At 57.5% G+C, this 20,605-nt stretch overlaps 7 protein-coding genes across 7 annotated transcripts; 4 read left to right on the forward strand and 3 right to left on the reverse strand.

Moving 5' to 3' along the window:
• Nucleotides 1-471: 471 nt before the first annotated feature.
• Nucleotides 472-1,704, forward strand: TRAVEDRAFT_53749 (acetoin reductase family protein; the record flags this gene model as incomplete). The annotated part of the gene is made up of 8 exons (XM_008046671.1): nt 472-756; nt 810-855; nt 911-1,051; nt 1,105-1,239; nt 1,298-1,362; nt 1,420-1,516; nt 1,602-1,609; nt 1,672-1,704. 8 exons carry the CDS (start codon nt 472-474, stop codon nt 1,702-1,704), a joined length of 810 nt encoding a protein of 269 aa, XP_008044862.1.
• Nucleotides 1,705-3,123: 1,419 nt separating this feature from the next.
• On the forward strand, nt 3,124-6,204 carry TRAVEDRAFT_175431 (cytochrome P450). Its single transcript, XM_008046672.1, has 14 exons — nt 3,124-3,489; nt 3,606-3,676; nt 3,733-3,762; nt 3,825-3,861; nt 3,917-3,976; nt 4,039-4,051; nt 4,108-4,176; nt 4,228-4,739; nt 4,797-5,034; nt 5,095-5,109; nt 5,170-5,300; nt 5,353-5,468; nt 5,526-5,705; nt 5,763-6,204. The coding sequence occupies exons 1-14, from the start codon at nt 3,171-3,173 to the stop codon at nt 5,802-5,804; spliced, it is 1,833 nt and encodes a 610-aa protein (XP_008044863.1). The 5' UTR covers nt 3,124-3,170; the 3' UTR covers nt 5,805-6,204.
• A 251-nt stretch (nt 6,205-6,455) lies between these two features.
• TRAVEDRAFT_87077 (HET-domain-containing protein) lies at nt 6,456-7,619 on the reverse strand (the record flags this gene model as incomplete). Its single annotated transcript, XM_008046673.1, has 2 exons — nt 6,456-7,103; nt 7,185-7,619. Coding segments are annotated over 2 exons (1,083 nt in total), but the record flags the coding sequence as incomplete, so codon positions are not given.
• Nucleotides 7,620-8,826: 1,207 nt separating this feature from the next.
• TRAVEDRAFT_75335 (acid phosphatase) lies at nt 8,827-10,947 on the reverse strand (the record flags this gene model as incomplete). The annotated part of the gene is made up of 6 exons (XM_008046674.1): nt 8,827-9,356; nt 9,422-9,699; nt 9,761-9,947; nt 10,000-10,169; nt 10,233-10,241; nt 10,579-10,947. The coding sequence occupies 6 exons, from the start codon at nt 10,945-10,947 to the stop codon at nt 8,861-8,863; spliced, it is 1,509 nt and encodes a 502-aa protein (XP_008044865.1). The 3' UTR covers nt 8,827-8,860.
• A 249-nt stretch (nt 10,948-11,196) lies between these two features.
• TRAVEDRAFT_75336 (uncharacterized protein) lies at nt 11,197-12,060 on the reverse strand. Its single transcript, XM_008046675.1, has 2 exons — nt 11,512-12,060; nt 11,197-11,455 (listed from the first exon to the last, which is right to left on the reverse strand). Exons 1-2 carry the CDS (start codon nt 12,011-12,013, stop codon nt 11,370-11,372), a joined length of 588 nt encoding a protein of 195 aa, XP_008044866.1. The 5' UTR covers nt 12,014-12,060; the 3' UTR covers nt 11,197-11,369.
• Nucleotides 12,061-13,407: 1,347 nt separating this feature from the next.
• TRAVEDRAFT_61308 (glycoside hydrolase) lies at nt 13,408-17,038 on the forward strand (the record flags this gene model as incomplete). The annotated part of the gene is made up of 16 exons (XM_008046676.1): nt 13,408-13,597; nt 13,656-13,774; nt 13,842-13,889; nt 13,946-14,089; nt 14,238-14,600; nt 14,666-14,810; nt 14,868-15,023; nt 15,085-15,240; nt 15,300-15,326; nt 15,391-15,613; nt 15,672-15,851; nt 15,911-16,004; nt 16,058-16,129; nt 16,181-16,252; nt 16,315-16,350; nt 16,427-17,038. 16 exons carry the CDS (start codon nt 13,408-13,410, stop codon nt 17,036-17,038), a joined length of 2,637 nt encoding a protein of 878 aa, XP_008044867.1.
• A 1,125-nt stretch (nt 17,039-18,163) lies between these two features.
• Nucleotides 18,164-19,967, forward strand: TRAVEDRAFT_24561 (MFS general substrate transporter; the record flags this gene model as incomplete). The annotated part of the gene is made up of 6 exons (XM_008046461.1): nt 18,164-18,475; nt 18,531-18,694; nt 18,752-18,836; nt 19,152-19,543; nt 19,623-19,776; nt 19,860-19,967. 6 exons carry the CDS (start codon nt 18,164-18,166, stop codon nt 19,965-19,967), a joined length of 1,215 nt encoding a protein of 404 aa, XP_008044652.1.
• Nucleotides 19,968-20,605: the final 638 nt, after the last annotated feature.

Here is a 20,605-nt window from a genome sequence, read left to right on the forward strand (position 1 = left end):
GTCGCAATTGCAACCACCAAATCCAGCGGAGCAGAACCTTCAGCGACATCATACGCTATTGGCGACCGTTCGCAACCCTCACCCAAGAATCGGCCGAGATGGATGCCCCGCCGCATACCCAGCTTACCCGGCCCCTGCGGCTCATGGTCTTCCTGATAACTATGTGCTACGTCCTCTCAAATGCTGCTAAATGCGTCCCTCCAGCCCTCAGAGGCCGCAGCTCGCCCACGGCATGACGTCAGCTCTTCTTCGCACCCGTCTTCTCTCGCATTCGAGGTCGAGTCGACCGCGGGACCGTCGGGTGTCTCATGATTCTGCGCAGGGCCTCGTGAGGCCTTGGGTCCGGGTTGCGATACTATATAAAGGTGAGCACACGGAAGCGGCCGACACTGCAAACACGGTTCTCCGTTTGCTATCTCCAGGCTTTCACCCTACTTACATTTGAAAGACAGCTCGCAAAAACACACGACTATGAGTACCGCAGCCAGTACCTCCACTCCAGGCAAACGCGTCGCCATCATCACCGGGGCCGCAGAGGGCATCGGGCACGGGATCGCGCTCCGACTTGCGAAGGACGGCTTCCACCTCGGCCTGTTCGACCTCCCCCGCGCGCAGGAGAAGCTAGAGCGCCTTGCGGAGGGCGTGCGGGGCGAGTTCGGGGCGCGCGTGGTGAATGTGTACGGGGACGTGTCGCGCGAGGAGGACGTGGAACGGCTCGTGGAGACGGTTGTGCGGGAGCTGGGTCCGGTGTGGGCGGTGAGTGCTGCAATTCATGCGGGCTGGCGTCGGGAATGCTTACTTTGGGGCAGATGGTGGCGAATGCGGGTATTTCGATGAACCGTGTTCTGCATGAAAGTGCGTGCGTGCCCGTGCGGAGCTTTGTATAACATGTGCTGAAACAATCGTGTAGCACCGACGGAGGAGATGGACAAGCTCCTGGGCGTGAACTTCAAGGGCACGTTCTTCTGCTACAAGTACGCGGCGATGCAGATGATTAAGCAGGGCAACGGCGGGCGCATCCTCGGCGCGTCTTCCATCGCCGGAAAGAAGGGTACGCGTCCGGTTCGTTCTTCTGGTATGGTGGTGGCTGATACGGGATCGCAGGCCTGCCTGAACAGGCGGTTTATAGTGCAACGAAGTTCGCGATCCGGGGCATGACTCAGTGCGCGGCGATGGACTATGGCAAGTATGGCATCACGGTCAACTCGTACGCCCCTGGGGTCATCGAGACGCCTCTCAGTGAGTGCTATGAGGATGTATTGCGGGACTACGGCTAACCTGCGGATGCGCTATACAGTGGGGTACTTGGACGAGTACCACACCTCAAAAACCGGGCAGCCCAAGGGGTCATGGACGCAGTCGGTAAGCCATGGTCTCGACCACAGCGCTATCGAGGGGTCACTGAGAATTGGGGCACAGTTCAACAGCCTGAGCGTGCTCGGACGTAATGGCCAGCCGGAAGACGTCGCCAAACTCGTCTCCTTCCTCGTCTCCGACGATGCCTCATTCATCACCGGTACGTACTCCCACCTAACCCTCTAGCATCGCCGCTCCCCCGGTGGACTCACGCACTTACTCGCGACCGCGCTCCGGTTATCTAGGCCAGTCGGTGAGTTGCCGCACCGGTGTTCACCGCCGCCGCTCGGATCACCGCTGACGTCCCCGCCGCAGTACCTCGTCGACGGAGGCATTTGCTTCGACTAAAGCGGGCGTGTTACGTCCGGGGTGGCGTGTTGCGCGTCGATCGCCGCGGCGCACCCCGGAGTTAAGACACAGGTGCGCTTCGTAGTTTCTCGAAGCCGCGGGATACTCTATGACGTTGAAGTATGTGTCGTAGCGGCAAGCATGCAGTGGGAGATACAGGTATGCGAGTATGGTGTATCGTACCACATCTTACGCAGGTACGTCAGTGAAGAGACGTACAGTAGGCGGACACTGTCAGCGGTGCGCGATTTGATCATGGTGCACTTGTAATGTATTTGAACTTCCATTTTCATTGATTTCCCTTGCTAATTCAAACAATACTTTCCGCCTCATTCGTGGACCAGCCAAACATGCAGTGTAGACCCCTTATTCTTGAGCGAAGATGACCAGAGACGGAGAACACAGGTATACGCCACTGGGCGGCCCCTAAGGTCATCGGTCCTGCTCGCCGGCGTATGCGCCTACATGCCACCGTGCAAGTGAGTTGGTTGTCCAGCTCCGTCAGCCGCACCTCGATACCGGGGCGTACTCTCACGGGCTTTTCGGGTTTACGGCTTTACGTGGATTCGGCCTACGCTGATTCGTTGAAGGGACCGTAGTGCGTAGAGCGGTTCCAGGTTCGTTACTTCCCACTTCGTCCAAACTCCAGACACTCGCTGAGTCTATAGACTGTAGGCCCGTGCTGGCGATGATCGGTGTTGCGATAAGCAGGACGACTCCCGTCTCTGGCAGACACAACGCCATTGGCACGCGCGGCGGTCAACCAAGAGCAACTTTGCGTGGCGTGTTCAGGGTGCAGCCGTAGAGCTTCGAGGGGCTGCATGCTCGGCATTTGCCTAAGAACTTCCCTTGCACAGCGCGCGGGAGCTTTGCCACGCCGGTTGCGAGCGCCCCCTTGTGCCGAACGCGCGCGAGAAGGTTCCTGTGCTCCATCCGCGGCTTGCAGAGTACCTAGGCACTCTATCTGATTCCAGGTTCGGTCCGCACGCGCTGGGAGAACGTTGGGCAGGTACACCAGTGCAGCGCGCCCGATACCACCGTGACTTTGCTATTCCTGGGCTGCTCAGACAATGAGGCTGGGGCGCCGTGCCCTCATCGATGAAATACAACGCCGCCCAAGATACATCCGCACCTGTCGGCGGCATTAATGTCATTCCGAAGGGAATGCAGCCCTTTACACACCGGGTGTCTCAAGCGCGAAGGAGCGCGTTTGCATTCTGATTAGATAGAGATGGGCGGATGGAGATATCATCTAAGTTGGCTCGCGCGGGGTCTAATATGACTATCACAGGCGTTCTGACAGGAGCTACAGACGTTCTATAAAGAAGCACCAGGAATCCTCATTATATGTGCTCCATCGCCGCTCTACCACCCTCTCCTCCTCCCTCGACCACTCCGACGTCAACCACGCCCACGACGCCCACAGCAACGGCGAAGAGTGCCCCTGCTGCGGATCTACCAGAGCAATGATGTCTCTTCCCCCGGGCTTGCGCTACACGCTGCGCCAGCTCCCAAACATTCTCATACCTCCCGCGATCGTATACGCGTCCTCGTACATCGCGCGGGAGTACTTCCAGCTCATCCCACCCACCTGGCTCCTTGTGCTCTTGACTCTCTTCTCGTGGCCGATCGCGTTCACCGCGCTCGTGCAATACCACGACTACGCCAACCGGCTCCGCGCGCGCACGCTCGGGGCAGTCATCCCGCGCGAAATCTCTCACAAGTGGCCAGGGAGCATTGACGTGCTCAAGAGAATCTTCGCTCTGGACAATGTACGCTACTTGGGTACGTACAGCCACTATCCGTGCCGAATTTGATGGGTGTATGCGCGCGCCTGCCACCTTCGGTTCCGAGGAGCGATGGGCCCCGCGGGGTTAACGCATGTCGCTGCTTGCCTGCAGGACACTCGTTATTCGAATGGAGAGAGGAGTATGGCAACATATTCAACTTCAGGGTCATGTTCGAGGACAGGGTGAGTCGGTCGCAGCAGCACCCTTGAATATGAATGCGGAGTCTCATACGTCATAGATCTTCACTACTGAGCCGGATTACATCAAAGTGCGTGGGCCGAAGAGGTGCACATCCATGGGTAACTTTAGCTTGCTAACGCGCTCGCGTAGATGATACTCGCGACCGAGTTCAACCATTACGAGAAAGGCGAGCATACTACCCTCTTTGTCTGACGCTCGTGGGACTGAAAGTGGAGTAACAGGTCCGTTGCTGTGGGAGCAGTTGAACACACTATTGGGTTATGGCGTGTTCAACTCTGATGGTGCGCACTTTCATGCTCCTCAATGCACGTCAAACATTCTGAACGGCACCACAATCGCGCAGGAGAAATGTGGAAGTAAGCATGAGTGTCTGTGAAGTATGATGGGCGCCCAACCTAAAGTGGAATTGCAGATTCCACCGGACCATGACACGTCCCTTCTTCAGCAGAGACCGCATCACGGAATTCGACATCTTCGACCGGTAGGTACATCTTCGCCATCGCGCGCCCTGACCGCCTTAATGCCGAATTAGACACGCCGAACATGCGCTGAACAAAGTTACCGCGCGCACGCGCGAGGGCATTCCAGTCGACTGGCAAGACGTCGTATCGCGCTTCACGATGGACTCCGCCACAGAGTTCCTCTTCGGCAAAGACGTGCGCTCGCTCGACGCGCCCCTGCCCTATCCCTCTACCTACGCCGCACCGACTCCCTTCTCTGCTGCTGGTACAGACGCGCCCTCTCACGCGGGGGCGGTCGCATCTGTGCATCCCGCTGATCGTTTCGTGCGCGCGTTCCAGAGTGCGCTGGAGGCGACCGCTACTCGCGGGCGGTTCTTGCAGTCGTGGCCGCTGTTTGAGTTCTGGGGCGACAAGGTGAAGCAGCACCTGACGGCTGTCGATGAGTTCATCGATCCCATCGTGGAGGATGCGTTGAGGAAGAAGTCCGAAAAGGCGAACGCCGGTGTCGAGGATGACAGAGAGCGGAAAGAACAAGTCAGGGACGATGAAACTCTCTTGCAGCATCTGGTCAAGTTCACAGACGGTAGGTGATCTTTTCGGTGTATGGAGAATCTGAAGGCTTACCCTTTGTGCACGGAAGATCACAAAGTGATCAAAGACGAAACACTGAACATTCTGCTCGCGGGTCGGGACACGACATCTTGCACGTTGACTTTCGCAGTATACGCCCTAGCGGAGCACCCGGAGGTACTAAAACGGCTTCGTGCCGAAGTGCTATCTGTCGTCGGCCCTTCGCAGAGGCCGACGTATGACAATGTTCGCGAGATGAAGTACATGCGGGCGTTCACCAATGAGGTTTTGCGTTTGTGGCCGCCTGTGTGAGTGACATCCTACTGAGTGTTATGAATGATGCTGACGATGGCCGCGATATGTTCTAGCCCGGTGAACTCGAGGTAAGCGCTCTTGGAAGATGTTCGAATAGAAACCGTTGGTTAACATATACTTTCGTAAAGATGCTCGATCCGCCCCATGACGTGGAAGAGCAAGATCGCGGGCGAGCCAGATATCTACATCCCGCCACGCACGCGCTGCCTGTACTCCGTCCTGCTCATGCACCGCAGGAAGGACCTCTGGGGCCCCGACGGTAAGCTGGACCCTACGCTTCCGGTGCGCCCTCGTCGCTAACCAGCGCGCAGCCCTGATGTTCGACCCGGACCGCTTCCTCGACGAGCGCGTGCAGAAATACCTCCTCCCGAACCCGTTCATCTTCCTCCCCTTCAACGCGGGCCCGCGCATCTGTCTCGGACAGCAGGTACGCTCGCCCCTCCCCGATGTTGTTATATCGAGCTGACCGTAGCGCGACACACAGTTTGCGTACAACGAGATCTCATTCATGCTCACCCGCCTCCTGCAGCGCTTCTCAGGTATCGCGCTGCGACAGGACGCCCACCCGGCCGCGGCGCCGCCCCCGGGGGTGGAGCGGAGCCCGTATGCGGTCGACGGGCGCGAACGCGTGTGGATGCGGAGCCATTTGACGACGTATGCGAAGGTATGTCTTTGTCATATTGCTATGCACTTAGCATGGCTGATAATTTCGTGCGTGTAGAACGGGCTGTGGGTAGAGATGGAAGAGGCAAGCCAGGAATAAGGCATTTGGGCAGCGCGGTAGAGTGTCATGTATTTGTATCGATACGAGGTACGATGATGAGGTTTTAGCGTTGGCTACGAGCCCGTTTGGGATCGGCTATAAAATTGTTGACGTTCATACAAGCGCAATGTCCTCCCGAGGATACTCTCCGCCCATGAGATCTCGCCACAGCTCACGTACCGCCTCCGCCGGCTCTCCACCAACGTGGGACTTATCCCATAACATGGAAGGAAGAGAGAAGAACCCAACTCTCCGATAGTAGGTGACGTTCTCGTGCGCCGCCTCTTGACCCGGCGAGTCGTTCGATCTAGCAAGAGCGACGATGATACCCTGTATTCCGGGAATCGCTTCATCCTCGGGGCCCCATCGCATATGCATCCCGGCTTGCAGCGGAACAGCCCACATAGTCCCCATTCTTCCGGTCTCTATATCGTCCGCGCCCGCCTTACAGTCGATCGTCGCCTCCCCTCGGAACGGCTTCGAGTCCATTTCGACCTCGCCTTCATCGTCTACAGCATTGACGTTGGCAGGCCACTGCTGGCGCTGCGCTTGTTGAATAGACTGCAGCAAGATCCCGCGGCTCAAGATATGGCGTGAGTCCAGACCTTCACGCCATTCAGCGCGAAGTATCTTGCATCGTAACAAGCTCGCGCGTAGGACCAAGATTCCGTCCGTCACCCGCCCGAACGGAAGCGCGGCGTCTTCAAGCGTGACCTCGCACCGAATGATCTCCGCGAGCGCGTCCGCTTCCCGATCCGCGCCAACATGCATGTCCCACCTGTATCCGACGTTCGGGGGGTGAACCTGTCCGTCAATCGACGCCCAAGACCACGACGGAGCACGGTATGCCGTGGGTCGATACACTTCCTCGCCAGAGAGTGTGTACCACCGCAGACCAGGGAAGAGCGCCGCGCGCCACATTCCGGCGACGTAGTCGGACTGCAGGACCTGGTGAAACTGCTCCGCGATCGCAGCGCACGCGACGAGCTTGTCTGACGGGAAGCTGATCTTGCGAGAGGTGTAGTCGTGCACGATCCATCGCCACGTCTCGTGGGCTTCCCGCCACTTGGCGGAGTCGTGCGGTAAAGAGGGCGGGTCTGGGAGGAAGAGCGCGGGGGGTAACAGCAGCCATCGGTATTCGTCGTTGCAGAACGCGCCGCCGATGCTTTGTGTGGACGTCTGACACCTGAACTGAATCGTTCTGGCGGTGAAGATGAGGGAGCGCGGGGACAGGAGGAACTCTTGCATGCACCAGCCCCGCGTACCGAGGAGTCCTAGCTGGTCATCGTACAGGTAGTGCTTTCCGTCGGGCGACCGTGCTAGTATGCTGCTATTGTCTGGAGTCAGATGAATGCTCCCCAGTTGCAGCTGTGGAGTGACAGTACGGTCTTCTGGTCGATCCGAAACAGTCCAGGTGGCAGAATCCGGCGGACAGAGGAACGGAAGTGTGATGTCGCCCATTCCGCGAGGGCCAGGGTGGAAATCGTTCAAGTCGAGTTGCGGGGTAAGAGATCGATCCTGGAGGAAGCCGTCGCTGACCTTCTCTGCGCTGGCGGCGATGATCGTGACATGTGCATAACGGTATATGCGGTGCATGCTCGCAAGCTCGCGCCGTCGGTCGTCGTCGTCGTCTTGAACGATGCACAGGGTGTCCGCCCAGAGGTACTGGAATCCCAACGCATGCGTGATGTATATAGCGTCTCGGATGGTGGCGGGGAGAATGGAAAAGTCTATTCCACGCTCGTACGCGGATACGTTGGATTTGGTGGTACTGTAGGGCTGGGGCTCGCCCCACACGTAGCTGAGGGCGAGGTATCTTCCGTGCTGATTCCTTTCGGTGAAAAGGAGTCGTGGGGCAGTGGGGTCGGTGCAGTCGATAAGGCGAGTGGGGAGGGTAGGGTCGACACTGACAGAGAGAGAGCCGCAGAGTTCGTGTCCGTGAACACACTCGTCAATACACTCTCTGGCGAGTGCTATGGTACGAGGAGACGCTACGTCTAGGATGGGGCTCCTCATGGAGATATAGGGTGCCGCGGGGTCATCTGTTGAATCATCCATGTCAGTTGCCGCTTTATTGCAACGAGGGCGCTGTTTCAGAGTAGGTAGGAACAACAACATACCCGGAGAAGCGTGTACAAGTGCATTCAGGTTGGGGAAACCTCCATTGATACGTATGTCTAGCATTTGGATCAACTCCGGACCTATCAAAGTACCGCCAGATCCGCCGCACTCCAACATGATCTTCAAGGGATTATCCGCGCCAGTGGAATTGTCGGTGCGGTCCATCTGCCAGTGCACCGTGACCACAAGTAGAAGTTGGCACCACACGCAACCTGCGATGGCACGAGACTTCAGGTCTGCGAGTGTTGTGAGGTACGAGTAGCAGTCCTTCCACCGGGGTTTGAGGAATGGTTCCCCCGTCGGGCTCATGGCCGGGACGGGAAGCCCCAGCTGCATAGAAAAGTGACCCTCCCAACAGGATTGACAGATAGACGAAGGTTTAGGTGGCTGCGCGAGCCCATCGACTCTGTCCTCAGAAAAAAAGGGAAGCTGAGAGAGGGTGGTGGCGTGCATGACTGTAGGAGATATCGAGGAGGCTGAACGATGGGCAGTGAAGTGAACTCGATAGTGAGAGAGCCAGGAATGGAGGTTATCGCGGTAGACATGTCGATCTGGTCGTCCTCATTGTTTCGACGCGTGTAACATGAGGTATTAGTCAACCTTGAATACGTGAACCGACTCGCACATACCATCATTGCCCACGCGACTGTCTCATCATACTCACATGTGGCAGCATGAGCTCCAGGCTGACTCTCGTGACTTCATTTCCCGACGACTTAAGCCTCGCGGGTGAGAGGATAATGTATCGGACACATGAATGTGTAAGGTGTCTCTTGGAAGACACGCCGTAGTTGCCGCAGGAGGACATCTGACATGCATACAACAGAGTGAGCAGGTCGTTACAAACGTGAACAAAACGTATCAAAGTCGTAACCTGTCATCAATCTCGTACCAGCTCCTACTTAACTGTCCGCCATCCGCGCACCTAGACCTTCTCAATAGCACTTGTCAAAATCCCCACCGCCGCTCCTCCGCGCGTACCCTTGGCTCTCGACGAACTTCTCGAGCGCACACAGACCGCCCTTACCCCCACAAAACTCCAGCGGCTGCTCCTGGTCGTTCACAAGCACGCGCACGTACGCACCCTCGCCGACGCGCCCGTGCTCCGCGTCCACGCACGCCAGCCGCTCGACGACCATTCGCGCTGAGAACGGCACCATGCGCGACGCGACCCACTTCTGTCCGGCGGGGTGGTCGGGGGCGGGCAGGTGGCGCGGGTCGAGCGGCCTGCTGATGTTGAAGAGCCCCATCGCGGCGTAGACGGCGACCATGAGGTTCTCGTGCGTGAAGTCCGCGTAGAGCACGCGATCGAGGGGGAACTCGAGCGACGCGTTGTGGGTGGTGCGGTCCTTGACGGGCGTCCCCGTCAGCCGCGCGAGCAGTTCGTTCACGTAGCCCACGCCTTGGATGGGCCCCAGTGGCTCTCCGTATCTGTAGGAGCGCGCGATGAGCAGACCTGCCAGGAGGCAAAGAAGCAGAAGCACAAGGAGACGTACCCGGTCCTGTAGTACTTCTCGAGGTCGCCGGTATACTCGAACGCGCGGAAGTCGTCCTCGGTGAACATAGAGCAGAACGGGCTCAGCGCCTCCTTCGCGACGCTCTCGAACGGGCACATCGCGAGCAAGTTAAACACATCCACGTTCGTGAGATTTACCCCCGGCGCGCCCTTCAGCAGCCGCTTCGTGATTGGGGGCGCGAAGTGTGACATCCAGATGCCCATCTCGTGCGAACCGTTGTTCGCATTCGGACAGTCGTTGTTAAGCGTGTTGTTGTACTATGGTGCGTGCGCGGTCAATTGGAGGCGGCTATAGGTAAACCTGTGATCGGACACATACCTCTTCGGAGATGATCTGATTGAGGTAGGGCTGGTAGCGTTGGTGGCTCGCCGCCGCAAACCCGACGGTCCAGTTCGTGGCGGTGGAGATGACTCGTGGTGCACCGGCCGCGCGAACATACGGGATCTGTGTCGAGTTCACGAGATGCGCATATCGTTTGAACGCGACCTGTCCCGCCTCGAATGTCCTGCATGAACCCAGATTAGGTATGTGCATACACTGGGCTCGCGGGCACTTACTGAGCAGCTCCGAACGGTACAAGGTCATCGGCACCGAGCTCGTATTCGTACTTCTCGAGGAACTTGAGCCGTTTGTCGCGGAACTTGTCGGCGGCAGCGAGGTGCTCGACCGCTTGGGCATAATTCTCGCCGTCCTCGGCGTTCGGGAAGCGTGCTCCGTGGCGTTGCAGCTGTATAAGAGGCAAGCTTGTATCGGCGCGTGCTTGTAAACATATTCAAGAGAGATGACGCACTATGTTGACCTATCAAAGACAAGGTGTCAGCTCCGTACATGGTGTAAGAATCAGTAGCGGGATGTCGGACTGTCTGGCTAGCATAGGCTGTACAGGGCACAGATACATCCCACGGGGTCTAGGCCTCTTGAAACGCGCTCTGGCGCAATCGAACCTTGCTCAAAGCTTTCGTCACCAGCGTTCTCGGCATAAGATAACGCTTCCCCGACCAATCACATCCCCGCGTCCTGCTCACACGACCAAGAGGGTGTATCCCGACTGCATCGCCTGCGCAGGACCCGGACGTAAGCCCTCGCCCTGCCCCACTCCACATCCCTCGCTGCCACACCGGTGCACGACAACTCACCTGAGTGATATTGCACCCCGCAGGCGGCGCACGGTACTCGTCCACAGGGTGCCACGGCGAATACTGGGCCCACTTCGTCTGCAGGCCCTTCGGCACCCCCGGCAGCGGTGGCGCACGCAGCACGCCCTCCGCGCCTACATGCGTAGCCTCCCCATCCGCCTCAGGAAGTTCTGGAGCGGCGGGCGCGTCGTGGTGGAAGTACCACGGCCATGTCCAGGCGAAGTACGCAGCAAAGATGACGAGCGTGACGGTGGTGCGGATGCAGCCGTTCGTGAGCCACGCGCGTCGCGGGCGCGGCTCCGACTCTGCGGGGTCGGCGTGCGTCGGTAGAGGGGGCGGGGCGCTCTTGCTCGAGGAGCGTGTCGGCATAGCTGGGGAGGTAAGGATCGGGAGAGGGGGGAGGATTACGGAACGTCGCGAGCATGATTGGGCGCGCGAGGGTTAAAAGGAGCTCGAGAGGGTGCCGCGCGCGTTGGAGCGCGAGTGCGTGAGGTGCATCTGCGATAATGTGATGTCATAGAGCGCCCATTCGTCGCGTCCTTACAGTGGTGTGGCGATCGGCGACTCCGAGTGCGGCGGCTAGGTTGGATGTGGTAAAGTCTGCGGGCTGGGGTCAGAGATGGAAATACGTGATATTGACGGACGGGGAGGTATCGATACATCTGGAGAGGGTGTCCATGGAATACAGCGGAGAGGGATCAGAGAACATGGATACATGGGACGCGCATGCATATGCGGGACAGTGAAAGTGAGAAGCGGCAGGAAGGAGGCATGGGAGAAAAGAGACAGAGTTAGATAGCCACCCTGCTCGTCGACGGCGCATACGGGTCGAACGGCGCTTTCTTCGCAGCCCGGCCCTTCTTGATGTTCGCTTTCCCTATAACCCGAATACGCAGTCAGCATCGGCGCAAAGTCGTAGACAAAGCTACTCACGAGTACGGCGTTTCCGCACCGGCTGTACAAGGTCCACTCCGTCCTCGTCCCCCGAGTCCAGCTTGCGCACCTGGTCACTGCGTACCTTGAGCAGGCACCCGCACGAAAGACATGTGCAGCCCTGCGCGCCGGTGTCGTACTCCGAGACACGCAGCAGCGCACGCAGGTACTCGTCCCTGAGCTTCGCGATCTCCGTGCAGAACATGCGCTTCCCAACTGCGTCCTGCGCCACTTCCGCAGGAGCTGCAGGCCTGGCCTTCGCCAATGCGCGGGTGCTGGCAGCGGCGGGCAGCGGCGGCGACGGTGCGGGGTACTTGTCCATGGCGCGCTCGAACGAGACTATTGCAGCCTGCGCGAGCGAGTTCTCGTCGGCCGCGTCCTCGGGCGCAATGTGTGGGGCGATACAGTTTATGTAGGCGGCGAGCACGTTCGGCACGGTAAGCTCGTGCCCGCGCTCCTTCACGGTGGCGATAGCGTGTTCGATGTTTGTGTGCATTGCCATGGCGTGTGGTTGTGTAGGGTGTAGGTCAGATGGTGTGAGGGGTGTGGCCGGCGTGGGGTGGTGGTGGTCGCGGATGAAAGGATATGTGCGAACGTGCGACGTGAAGGAGAGCTGGTTGATGTTGGGTGAAAGTGGGTGAAAGGCGTATTTGGACGCGCGATAGAAAGAAGCAGGTTATATAGCCGCAGCCAAGGACAAAGACGGTTGATTGGCCTCGCCACAAGAAGCCAGGATCCGGTGCTGCAGCTGAAGACAAAGGCCGTGCCACGAGGACACAACGCTCGAGAATCGTGCGAGGCTGTATCTTCTGTGGACAGAGTGGTACAGGTTTTGGACACAAGCTCTCGAGTCACTCAGCGTCGTATACATAGTCGCCAGGAAACTGCAAGTCGGCCAATCGCAAGAGTACCGCAGCAGTCTGGAGACCAGGAGGGTGGGTGGCGTACTGCGGTACCGCCGTATATGTCGACCAGCAGACCAGTTCTCGAGCCTCGCTAGAGCCCAGAAGTCGTCGGATGAGGCGAGAAACGCACTGAGCACATCGTCCTTGTTTTCGTCGTCGTCGTTAGCAGCCAACAAGCAATACACAATCCACCATCGACAACGACGTTCGCGACGGTGGGCAACAGGCGCCCATACAGGGAGGTCCGTGCGTGGTCTAGATCAGGGCTCGGCAAAAGCCGAAGACTATATAAACCGCCACGCGCGCCTCGTTTTCTTAACTACGCCCAGATAAATTGGCTCGCTGAATGCTCTCTTCGACCTTCGTGACGCCTCATTCCCTGGGCAGAGCATCACTCCCTTAACATCCTGCGCGGCTCTTCCAAAGAGGGCTGTGTGGCATACGACGCGTTTGGCGATTCAGGTTCTTGGTGAAGGACGGGTCGAGATCGGGGGAGGACATGCCATGCGCTTGTGAGTGGTCATAGCGTTAACGATTCATACTGTGTAGTTGTCTACTTTGGAATAGAATGGACGTTGTGCTACATCTCAACGAGAATGCTATCAGAAACGTTAGGGGGCATTTGTGCATGTCACGGATGAGATCTCCGTATACGCACGGCATGTCAGACGCGTCAAACAACGCATACACCCAGACAAGTTTCGCTCAGCTCGCCGCGAGGTATAGCAGGAGAGCACAAAGGTCATTCACGAATCTGTGTCAAAAATCCTCAAACTTGCAGAGGTGTATCTCGACGGTCCGAGGTAGGTCCGAGGTACCCATCGAAGAGGTCCCGTGTGCTGCTGTCGAGCTTTGGAAGACCCCTGGTGCAAAGGAGTAGCCATCTTGTCTTCACCCTCGACTGCGCCTGTGCGAAGACATGGCTATCGACAACCAGCAGGTTTCACATTCACCTCCAAACGCGGCGCTTCAAGATGCGCGAGCCTCTACCATGCTCCTCGATCAATCGTGGGTTTGGAAAGAGCGCGACCCCTCCATTCCCTCCGTGATCGATGAGGTCAATAGCGATACGAAGGGATGGACTCCCGCTACATCCTTCCCATCCGAGATTCACGCAGAACTTATCAAGGCGAAACGCATCCCAGATCCGTTCGTGGGGTTCAACGAGCATGAGGTGCAATGTGAGTCCATATCTCCCACCAATTATCGATGCACCGCTAACAGGAATCATGCGCACAGGGGTGGGCGAACGCGAATGGCTATATCGCACGTCATTCGAGTTGGAGGTAGAAAGCCGAGAACGCAGCCACTTTGAGCTTTTGTTTGAGGGTCTGGATACAGTCTGTGACGTCTATCTGGTGAGTGCAAGCCGCCGTATACCGATGGTTGCACCCTACGGTTTATCGAACCCGCCGATTCGCACAGAACGGGGCGCATATATTAGCAGCAGACAACATGTTCCGCGCGTACTCGGTAAGAAGCCCTCGCCTTCCTAAAGATCTCATCCTTCGATACGACCACCCGTGTAGGTTTCCGTGCCCAGGTCTTCTTTGAAGGACGCGGGAAATAGCCTTTTGCTTCATTTCAAGTCCGCAAAGCTCGTCGCGAAGGAGCTCGAGGCGCGTTACGGGCGCGTGCGCGCTGGCTCCACCAACCTCGGAGACCCGAGCCGGGTATATCTTCGCAAGGCTCAGTACTGCTGGAGGTAAGCTCGTCCATCTGCCGCCTGAATCCGTGCTCACTCATTCACGACTGGAGGTGGGATTGGGTGCGTTCTACGCAGTGTCTGTCGAAGCCAAACGCTCAACTCTTCTGTTATAGGGTCCTGAGATAATGACTTGTGGGCCGTATCGCCCCATTAAGCTGCTCGCATATACTTTGCGCATCGCATCAGTCTATACACACGCACTTGTGTCCCCCGCTCCAGAGCTCGCTGCTACTCTCAGGGTAGACGCGACACTGGCGGGAGACGTATGGTTGGCGCGATATGTTCGAGTTACCGTGCTCGACGGGATCCGGGTCCTCGATACCTTTTTTGAGGCGTACGACAATTCACTAGAGGAATGTAGCTTAGCGCTGGAAGGTATCGTCAACTCGGACTTTTCAAAGAGGGTCCAGTTGTGGTGGCCGGTAGGATATGGGGAGCAGTATCTATACGACATAGTTGTGGAGCTCTTATCAGATGTACGTCCGTTTCAAGCGACTGCTGCTCCTGGGGATGGGATTACTGAACCCGTCCTGTCCTTCAGGACTTTCAAGTGCTGGACAGGCAAAGCAAGAAGGTGGGCTTCCGCCGCGTCGAGCTCGTCCAAGAGCCTCTGGATGAGCCCGACCGCCATGGGAAGGGGACGACGTTCCCATTCGAAGTGAACGGCGTCCGAATGTTCATGGGAGGTATGTCATGAAATGCTGCTCTCCGTATTCGCAGGTAATGATGGTCTCGCGTGCTAGGCTCGAACTGGATACCTGCCCATAGCATCCTCACCGAGCTGCGCGCCGAAGATTATCGTGCGTGGCTCACGCTGCTCCGCGATGGCAATCAGAACATGGTTCGCCTTTGGGGTGGTGGGGTCTATGAACCGGATTGCTTCTATGACATCTGCGACGGTACGTCCCCAGTTTGATCCCATCGCATCATCGCTGATTATGCACCCGTTCGCGCCAACAGAGCTTGGTATCCTAGTTTGGCAAGACTTTCAATTCGCTTGCGGCGTCTACCCCGCGCACCCAGAATTCATCGAGAATGTGCGGAAGGAGGCCGAGGACAACATTATCCGCTTGCGGCACCATCCATCGCTCGCGCTGTTCTGCGGGAATAACGAAGGCGAGCTGCGCGCCGACCGTCCTTGCGGCGACAGAACTTACGCTGACAGATCCGCATAGATTACCAACAAGTCCTCCAGTGGGGTGGTACGTTCCGACCAGCATCATCGCTATCCTCGTCACCTTGCATCATCCTGACATACGCCGACAGATGTCGCCGACCTCCCCGCACGCGTTCTCTACGAAGACATCCTACCTGGGATCGTCGCCGCGCTGTGCGACCCCCCGATCCCGTATCACCGCGGCTCGCCATATGGCGGCGAAGGCTGGGACACGTCCGACCCGACTGTCGGCGACATTCACCAGTGGGATATCTGGGCGGGCAAGGAGCGCCCGTGGCAGGAGTACGCGTTCCGGAATGGGCGGTTTATTAGGTACTCTACACCCATTCTTCCTCGCCCTTGACTATCATTGATGATGTGCGGTGCGCAGCGAGTTTGGCATACCGTCGTTCCCGGATATCAAGACGGTCGACTACTGGCTGGACGGGAACGTCAAGGAGCGCTGGGCGCAGTCCAGGCTCATGGCTCAGCATAACCGCGCGGGCAATCACGAGCGGCGATTCGCGATCGTCATGAACGAGAACTTCAGGCTGACGGGCGATCTTGAGACGTACGTCGAGCCTTCCGACAGTACCAGCTTGCTGAGGAATCAAGCATTGCTTTGGCCAGACACGTATACAACACTCAAATCCTGCAGTCCGAGGCAGTAAGTTTGGCGTATAGAATGTGGCGGCGCGAATGGAGGGGAAGGGGCAAAGAATTCGTGAGCACCGGTCTTCCCAAGGTCTCACCGCCCATGAAGCTCACTAGGAACAGACTGCCGGCGCACTGATCTGGCAGCTCAATGACTGTTGGCCGGTCGTATCGTGGTCCATCGTCGACTTCTTCGTGAGTGCTAGATCGATGTCTTGGCGGGATATCGCGCTCAGACGTCCGCAGAGACGCGCGAAGCCGGCGTATTACACCATCGCGCGCGAGCTGAAGCCGATCACAGTCGGCATTATCAGGAATGTCCGTACATGTCAATCCGAGTAGCGGCGACGCCCCGCTGAGCTAGTCTCCGTATTCATCAGGTCACACAGAACCGCGAGAACGACCGCCCGAAGCAGGTACGCACCGATCGATAATTACCATCGCGCGCCTGTATGACCACTCACTGATCACATCGCCGCCTCTTCCCCGCAGTTTTATGAATTCGGCGCGTTCCGCTCGGTGGGCGCGACTATCGAAGTCTGGGGAACGAACAGCACGCTCGAGGCGCGCGCGGTGCTCCTCGAGCTCCGCTGCTTCGATCTGTATTCCTCCTGGATGCACACCGAGACCCGCTCCGCCACGCTGCTGCCGAATCAGTCCACCGAGCTTCTCGCCGCGCCATGTCCCCACCCACCAATTCCAGAACTTTCATCCACACGCGCGACGGGGGCGGTCACGCCGTCGCACTCCGTCGTCGTCGGCGCGCGCCTCATCGCCCCAGAATCCGGGGAAGTCCTTGCGCGCTACGCCGATTGGCCGCAGCCGTTCCGGCACGTCGATTTTCCTGATCCCGTGCTCCGCGTTGTAGTCGACTCGGAAGGCGGGACGGTGTCTGTGGGCGTCGAGAAGCCCGTGAAAGGCTTGTTCTTCACGGTGGACCAAGGGGAGAGCCTCCTCGACTCTGGGGAAACGGTGAGATGGAGCGATAACGCGCTGGATGTCCTGCCTGGAGACCCACAGACTGTGGAGGTGCGTGGGTTGGAGGGACGCGATACGAAACTCAGAGTGGCGTACATGGGATGTGAGCGCGGTATACCGATCTAACGGCGGTCCGGACGGAAAGTAGGTTCGTATTTATTCCACAGCACTTGTAAACGCTGATCATTGTACGAAGTTCTAGGTATTGAAGTCATGTGGTACAATACCAAATTCAACGACCACTTCTGCTCGGTCGTCGAGATGTTGTGCGGGCTTCTGCTTCGTTGCACCCTCTTCGACCACAGATGAACACGGCGACGGCGCCTCGGAATGCCGCGACCCTGGCGCAGATTAGGTTTCCGAGAATCAAGGCTCTCATGCAAGATATGCAACCGCGAGAATGAGTTACTCGCCGTTCCGATGTGTACGGGGTGACATGCTCTACGTATCCCATGGACACTACGATCGAAAGACACCGAGGTGAGCAGCTAAAGCCACTATAGTTCGTAACTCGATGACAACTAGTTTCAGGTGTCAGGCTTAACGGTGTTGACTGCTCCTTTCAACTCAGGAGATAGTCGGTCTTAACTCTCAGGAACTACCGCGACGTACATCGCTTTCCGGGGCCGCCCTTCCCGCGGGCTTCATCACGAGCGTTTATTGGGTGGCTGCCAGCGTCTCCTCTAGTCGACCTCGGCCCCGATGGCCCTACCGAATAGGCCCTGCGACGTAACGGTACACATACATTAAGGTCCAACCGCTGTTGGCATTCGATTTACTGTTGCTGTGCAGTAGTCATTACGCACGGCCAAACGCTGCGGTAAGTGTCCGTTCTTCCTCCATCAGGCAAATGCCAAACTGTCCGCTGTTGACGGATGCGCCCAAAACAGGTCAGTCCTGTCAGTAGATTAGTCCATTCCCAGGCAATATTGAGTAGGAACCATCGCCCCGGAGTCGAAGGATGTATGGACGACAGGTGTGCCGACGTCCTCGATGGACCGGGGCCGCTGATAGCGTAACCGCCTTCTTCTTACCCGACTCCGCGCTGACAGCTCTTCCGACACGCCACGGAGGCGTCTCGCACAGGAATCGTCCATTCCGACAAGCCATGCTACTTGCAGTCTCCCAGGCGAACTCCGTGTACATCCGGAGGATGGCATATAATGCCTGCTGTCGCGCGTGCAATTGAGATCCCTCCCCTGCTTCCTCCCCAATTCACTCCCCCTCATCCAGGTCCGCGTCACCTCCGCGATGGAGAAATGGCCTGTGGATCCCTCTTCCAGCCATGTCGATGACAGCACGATAGTGGCTATGTCCAAGGAAACCTTTGAAGCGGAGTCGAATCCCCCACCAATTGAGACCGCGCGACCACCTTGCCCGGACGGCGGCCTGCAAGCATGGCTTACTGTATTCGGCGCGTTCCTGGCACTCTTCTGCACGTTTGGGCAGTTGAACTCGTTCGGTACTTTTCAAACATGGTATGCGGAGCACCAGCTACGCGATTTGCCACCATCGACTATTGCATGGATCGGATCATTACAGCTGTGGATATTCTTCTTCTCGGTCAGTCCTCGCTTCCGATCTTCGAAATATACACACTCACGTCGCTTCGCGCTAGGGGGGCTTCATTGGTCGAATATTCGACGCCCGCGGACCACGAGTTATCATGATCCCTGGGACTATCGTGCTTGTGTTCAGCACTATGATGACTAGTCTCTCCTCAAAGTACTACCAATACGTGCTCACCCAAGGCATACTATTTGGTTTGGGTGTCGGGATGATGTACGTGTCCCGATCTTGGCTACTCCCGGACACTTCCGAGATCTGACGGATCTGTAGGTTCTATCCCTCCCTCGCCGCGATCTCAACACACTTCGCCAAATATCGCGGCACCGCGCTAGGCATTGCCATCGCGGGCTCGGGCGTAGGTCGGTCGCATTCTTCAGGTCATTCGCTCCGGTCTTCAATCATCTCCTTCAGGCGGAGTCGTGTATCCAATAATGTTCCAGCACCTGTTTGAACGCGTGGGCTTCGGCTGGGCTGTCAGAATCTCGGGCTTCATCTCACTAGCCGCATGCTGCATAGCTGTGGCTACGATCACAAGCCTGCGTCCCCCCACGCAGCAAAAAGCGCCCCTTCTGGACCTCACTTTGTTCCACGACATTCCATTCGTATTGATGGTTGCTGGAAGCATCCTAATATGTCTCGGTTAGTATTATATGTTTAAAGCTTTGCGCAGGTCTCGCTTACACGCAAGCTTTTAGGACTGTTCATCCCTTTCTTCTACATTGCCGACTATGCCAAGGACCAGCACATCTCGGCAAACACAGTCTTCTACATTATCTCCGCTATGAACGGCGGTGGCATCCTCGGTCGCCTGCTTCCACCACTCCTCTCGGACGCCGTCGGCCGTTTCAACGTAATGGTGCCGTGCGCCCTCCTCATGGGTCTTTCCGCGCTTGTCTTCTGGATATTCGCCAAGTCACTTGTCGCCATCATCCTCTTCGCCGTCGTCTACGGCTTCTTCTCAGGCGCTTTCATCGCCATGCTCATCCCCTGCGTGGCGCAGATCTCGCATCTAAACGAGATCGGCACCAAGATCGGTGTCCTGTATAGTATTATTTCGTTCGCGTAAGTCACTTTCCATCACTTCAGGGTCGCCTTGTATGTGCGCTGGAACCAGGACGCTCATACTGTCGCATTTGCATAGCGCCCTCGCCGGCGGTCCCGCAGCGGGCGCGCTGCTCAGGGCAGGACATGGCTCGTATATCGGCATGATCGTGCTTTGCGGCGTCTCAAACGTCGCCGGCGCGCTGTTTATGCTGGTGGCCCGGCTTCGTCTGGACCGTCGGATCTTGGCATTGGTATGATGTGGCCGGACAGACATTGGACGCTCCACGACTCGTGTTCGCAACGCTGTATCACTAGTACACCTCATGCACATTAGCTCAGGACTTTCCTCTTGCGACGGACTGCGAGCGCAGCGGCCTCGAAGGGCCCGAAGAGCGTGGTGACGAACTCTGGTGCGAAGCACACGCGCGAACCTTCTGCATGAGTCGCTGAGTAGCGTTTGCGCACGAGAATGGTCACTTGACCGTCCGGAGATCAAACCTAGGAAGTAGATGTCGGTGCATACTTTCTCTCTACCTTAACCTTTTCTGACGAACTTGCAACACAGATTCACAATAAGACTGCAAAAAGACTGTTCAGTCAGGTCCTGAACACCAGGAACACATGAGGATAGCTACCGAAGAGCGGCGCCCTGAAAACCACTTCCATGGGCAATACGAAACTCTAACGAATGCCGAGCGGCCGTAACCCCGCGTGTAAACGAATCTGGAATTCTGGATCCTCATGCTACGTACCATTCCCTCCACCGGAAGCAGGCTTGCTGATTCTCTGCCGGCAACACCGAAACTTGGTGAGGAACTTCCGTGTCCAGAGCGGCGTAGAGCCCGTTATGTTAACCGCTCTACTCGCAGATATTCTCACGGAAGCGGGCGTGATCAAGAATGAGCCATTCCTATCCGCCTTCTGGGTTTGTTCTACCGCCCTGGTGCTATTCTCTCCTCGCGCCGTGTGCGCCGCGAGAATCCCTCGTGCACAAAGGTGGCAAATGGACGGGGCGTTAGGGCCCAGCCTCATGTGGCCGCTCGCTTCGCCTATATCACTCTGCGCAAGGCATGAAGTCCC

Source organism: Trametes versicolor, assembly GCF_000271585.1.
Source record: "Trametes versicolor FP-101664 SS1 unplaced genomic scaffold TRAVEscaffold_14, whole genome shotgun sequence".
In the NCBI taxonomy this organism is placed as follows: domain Eukaryota; kingdom Fungi; phylum Basidiomycota; class Agaricomycetes; order Polyporales; family Polyporaceae; genus Trametes; species Trametes versicolor.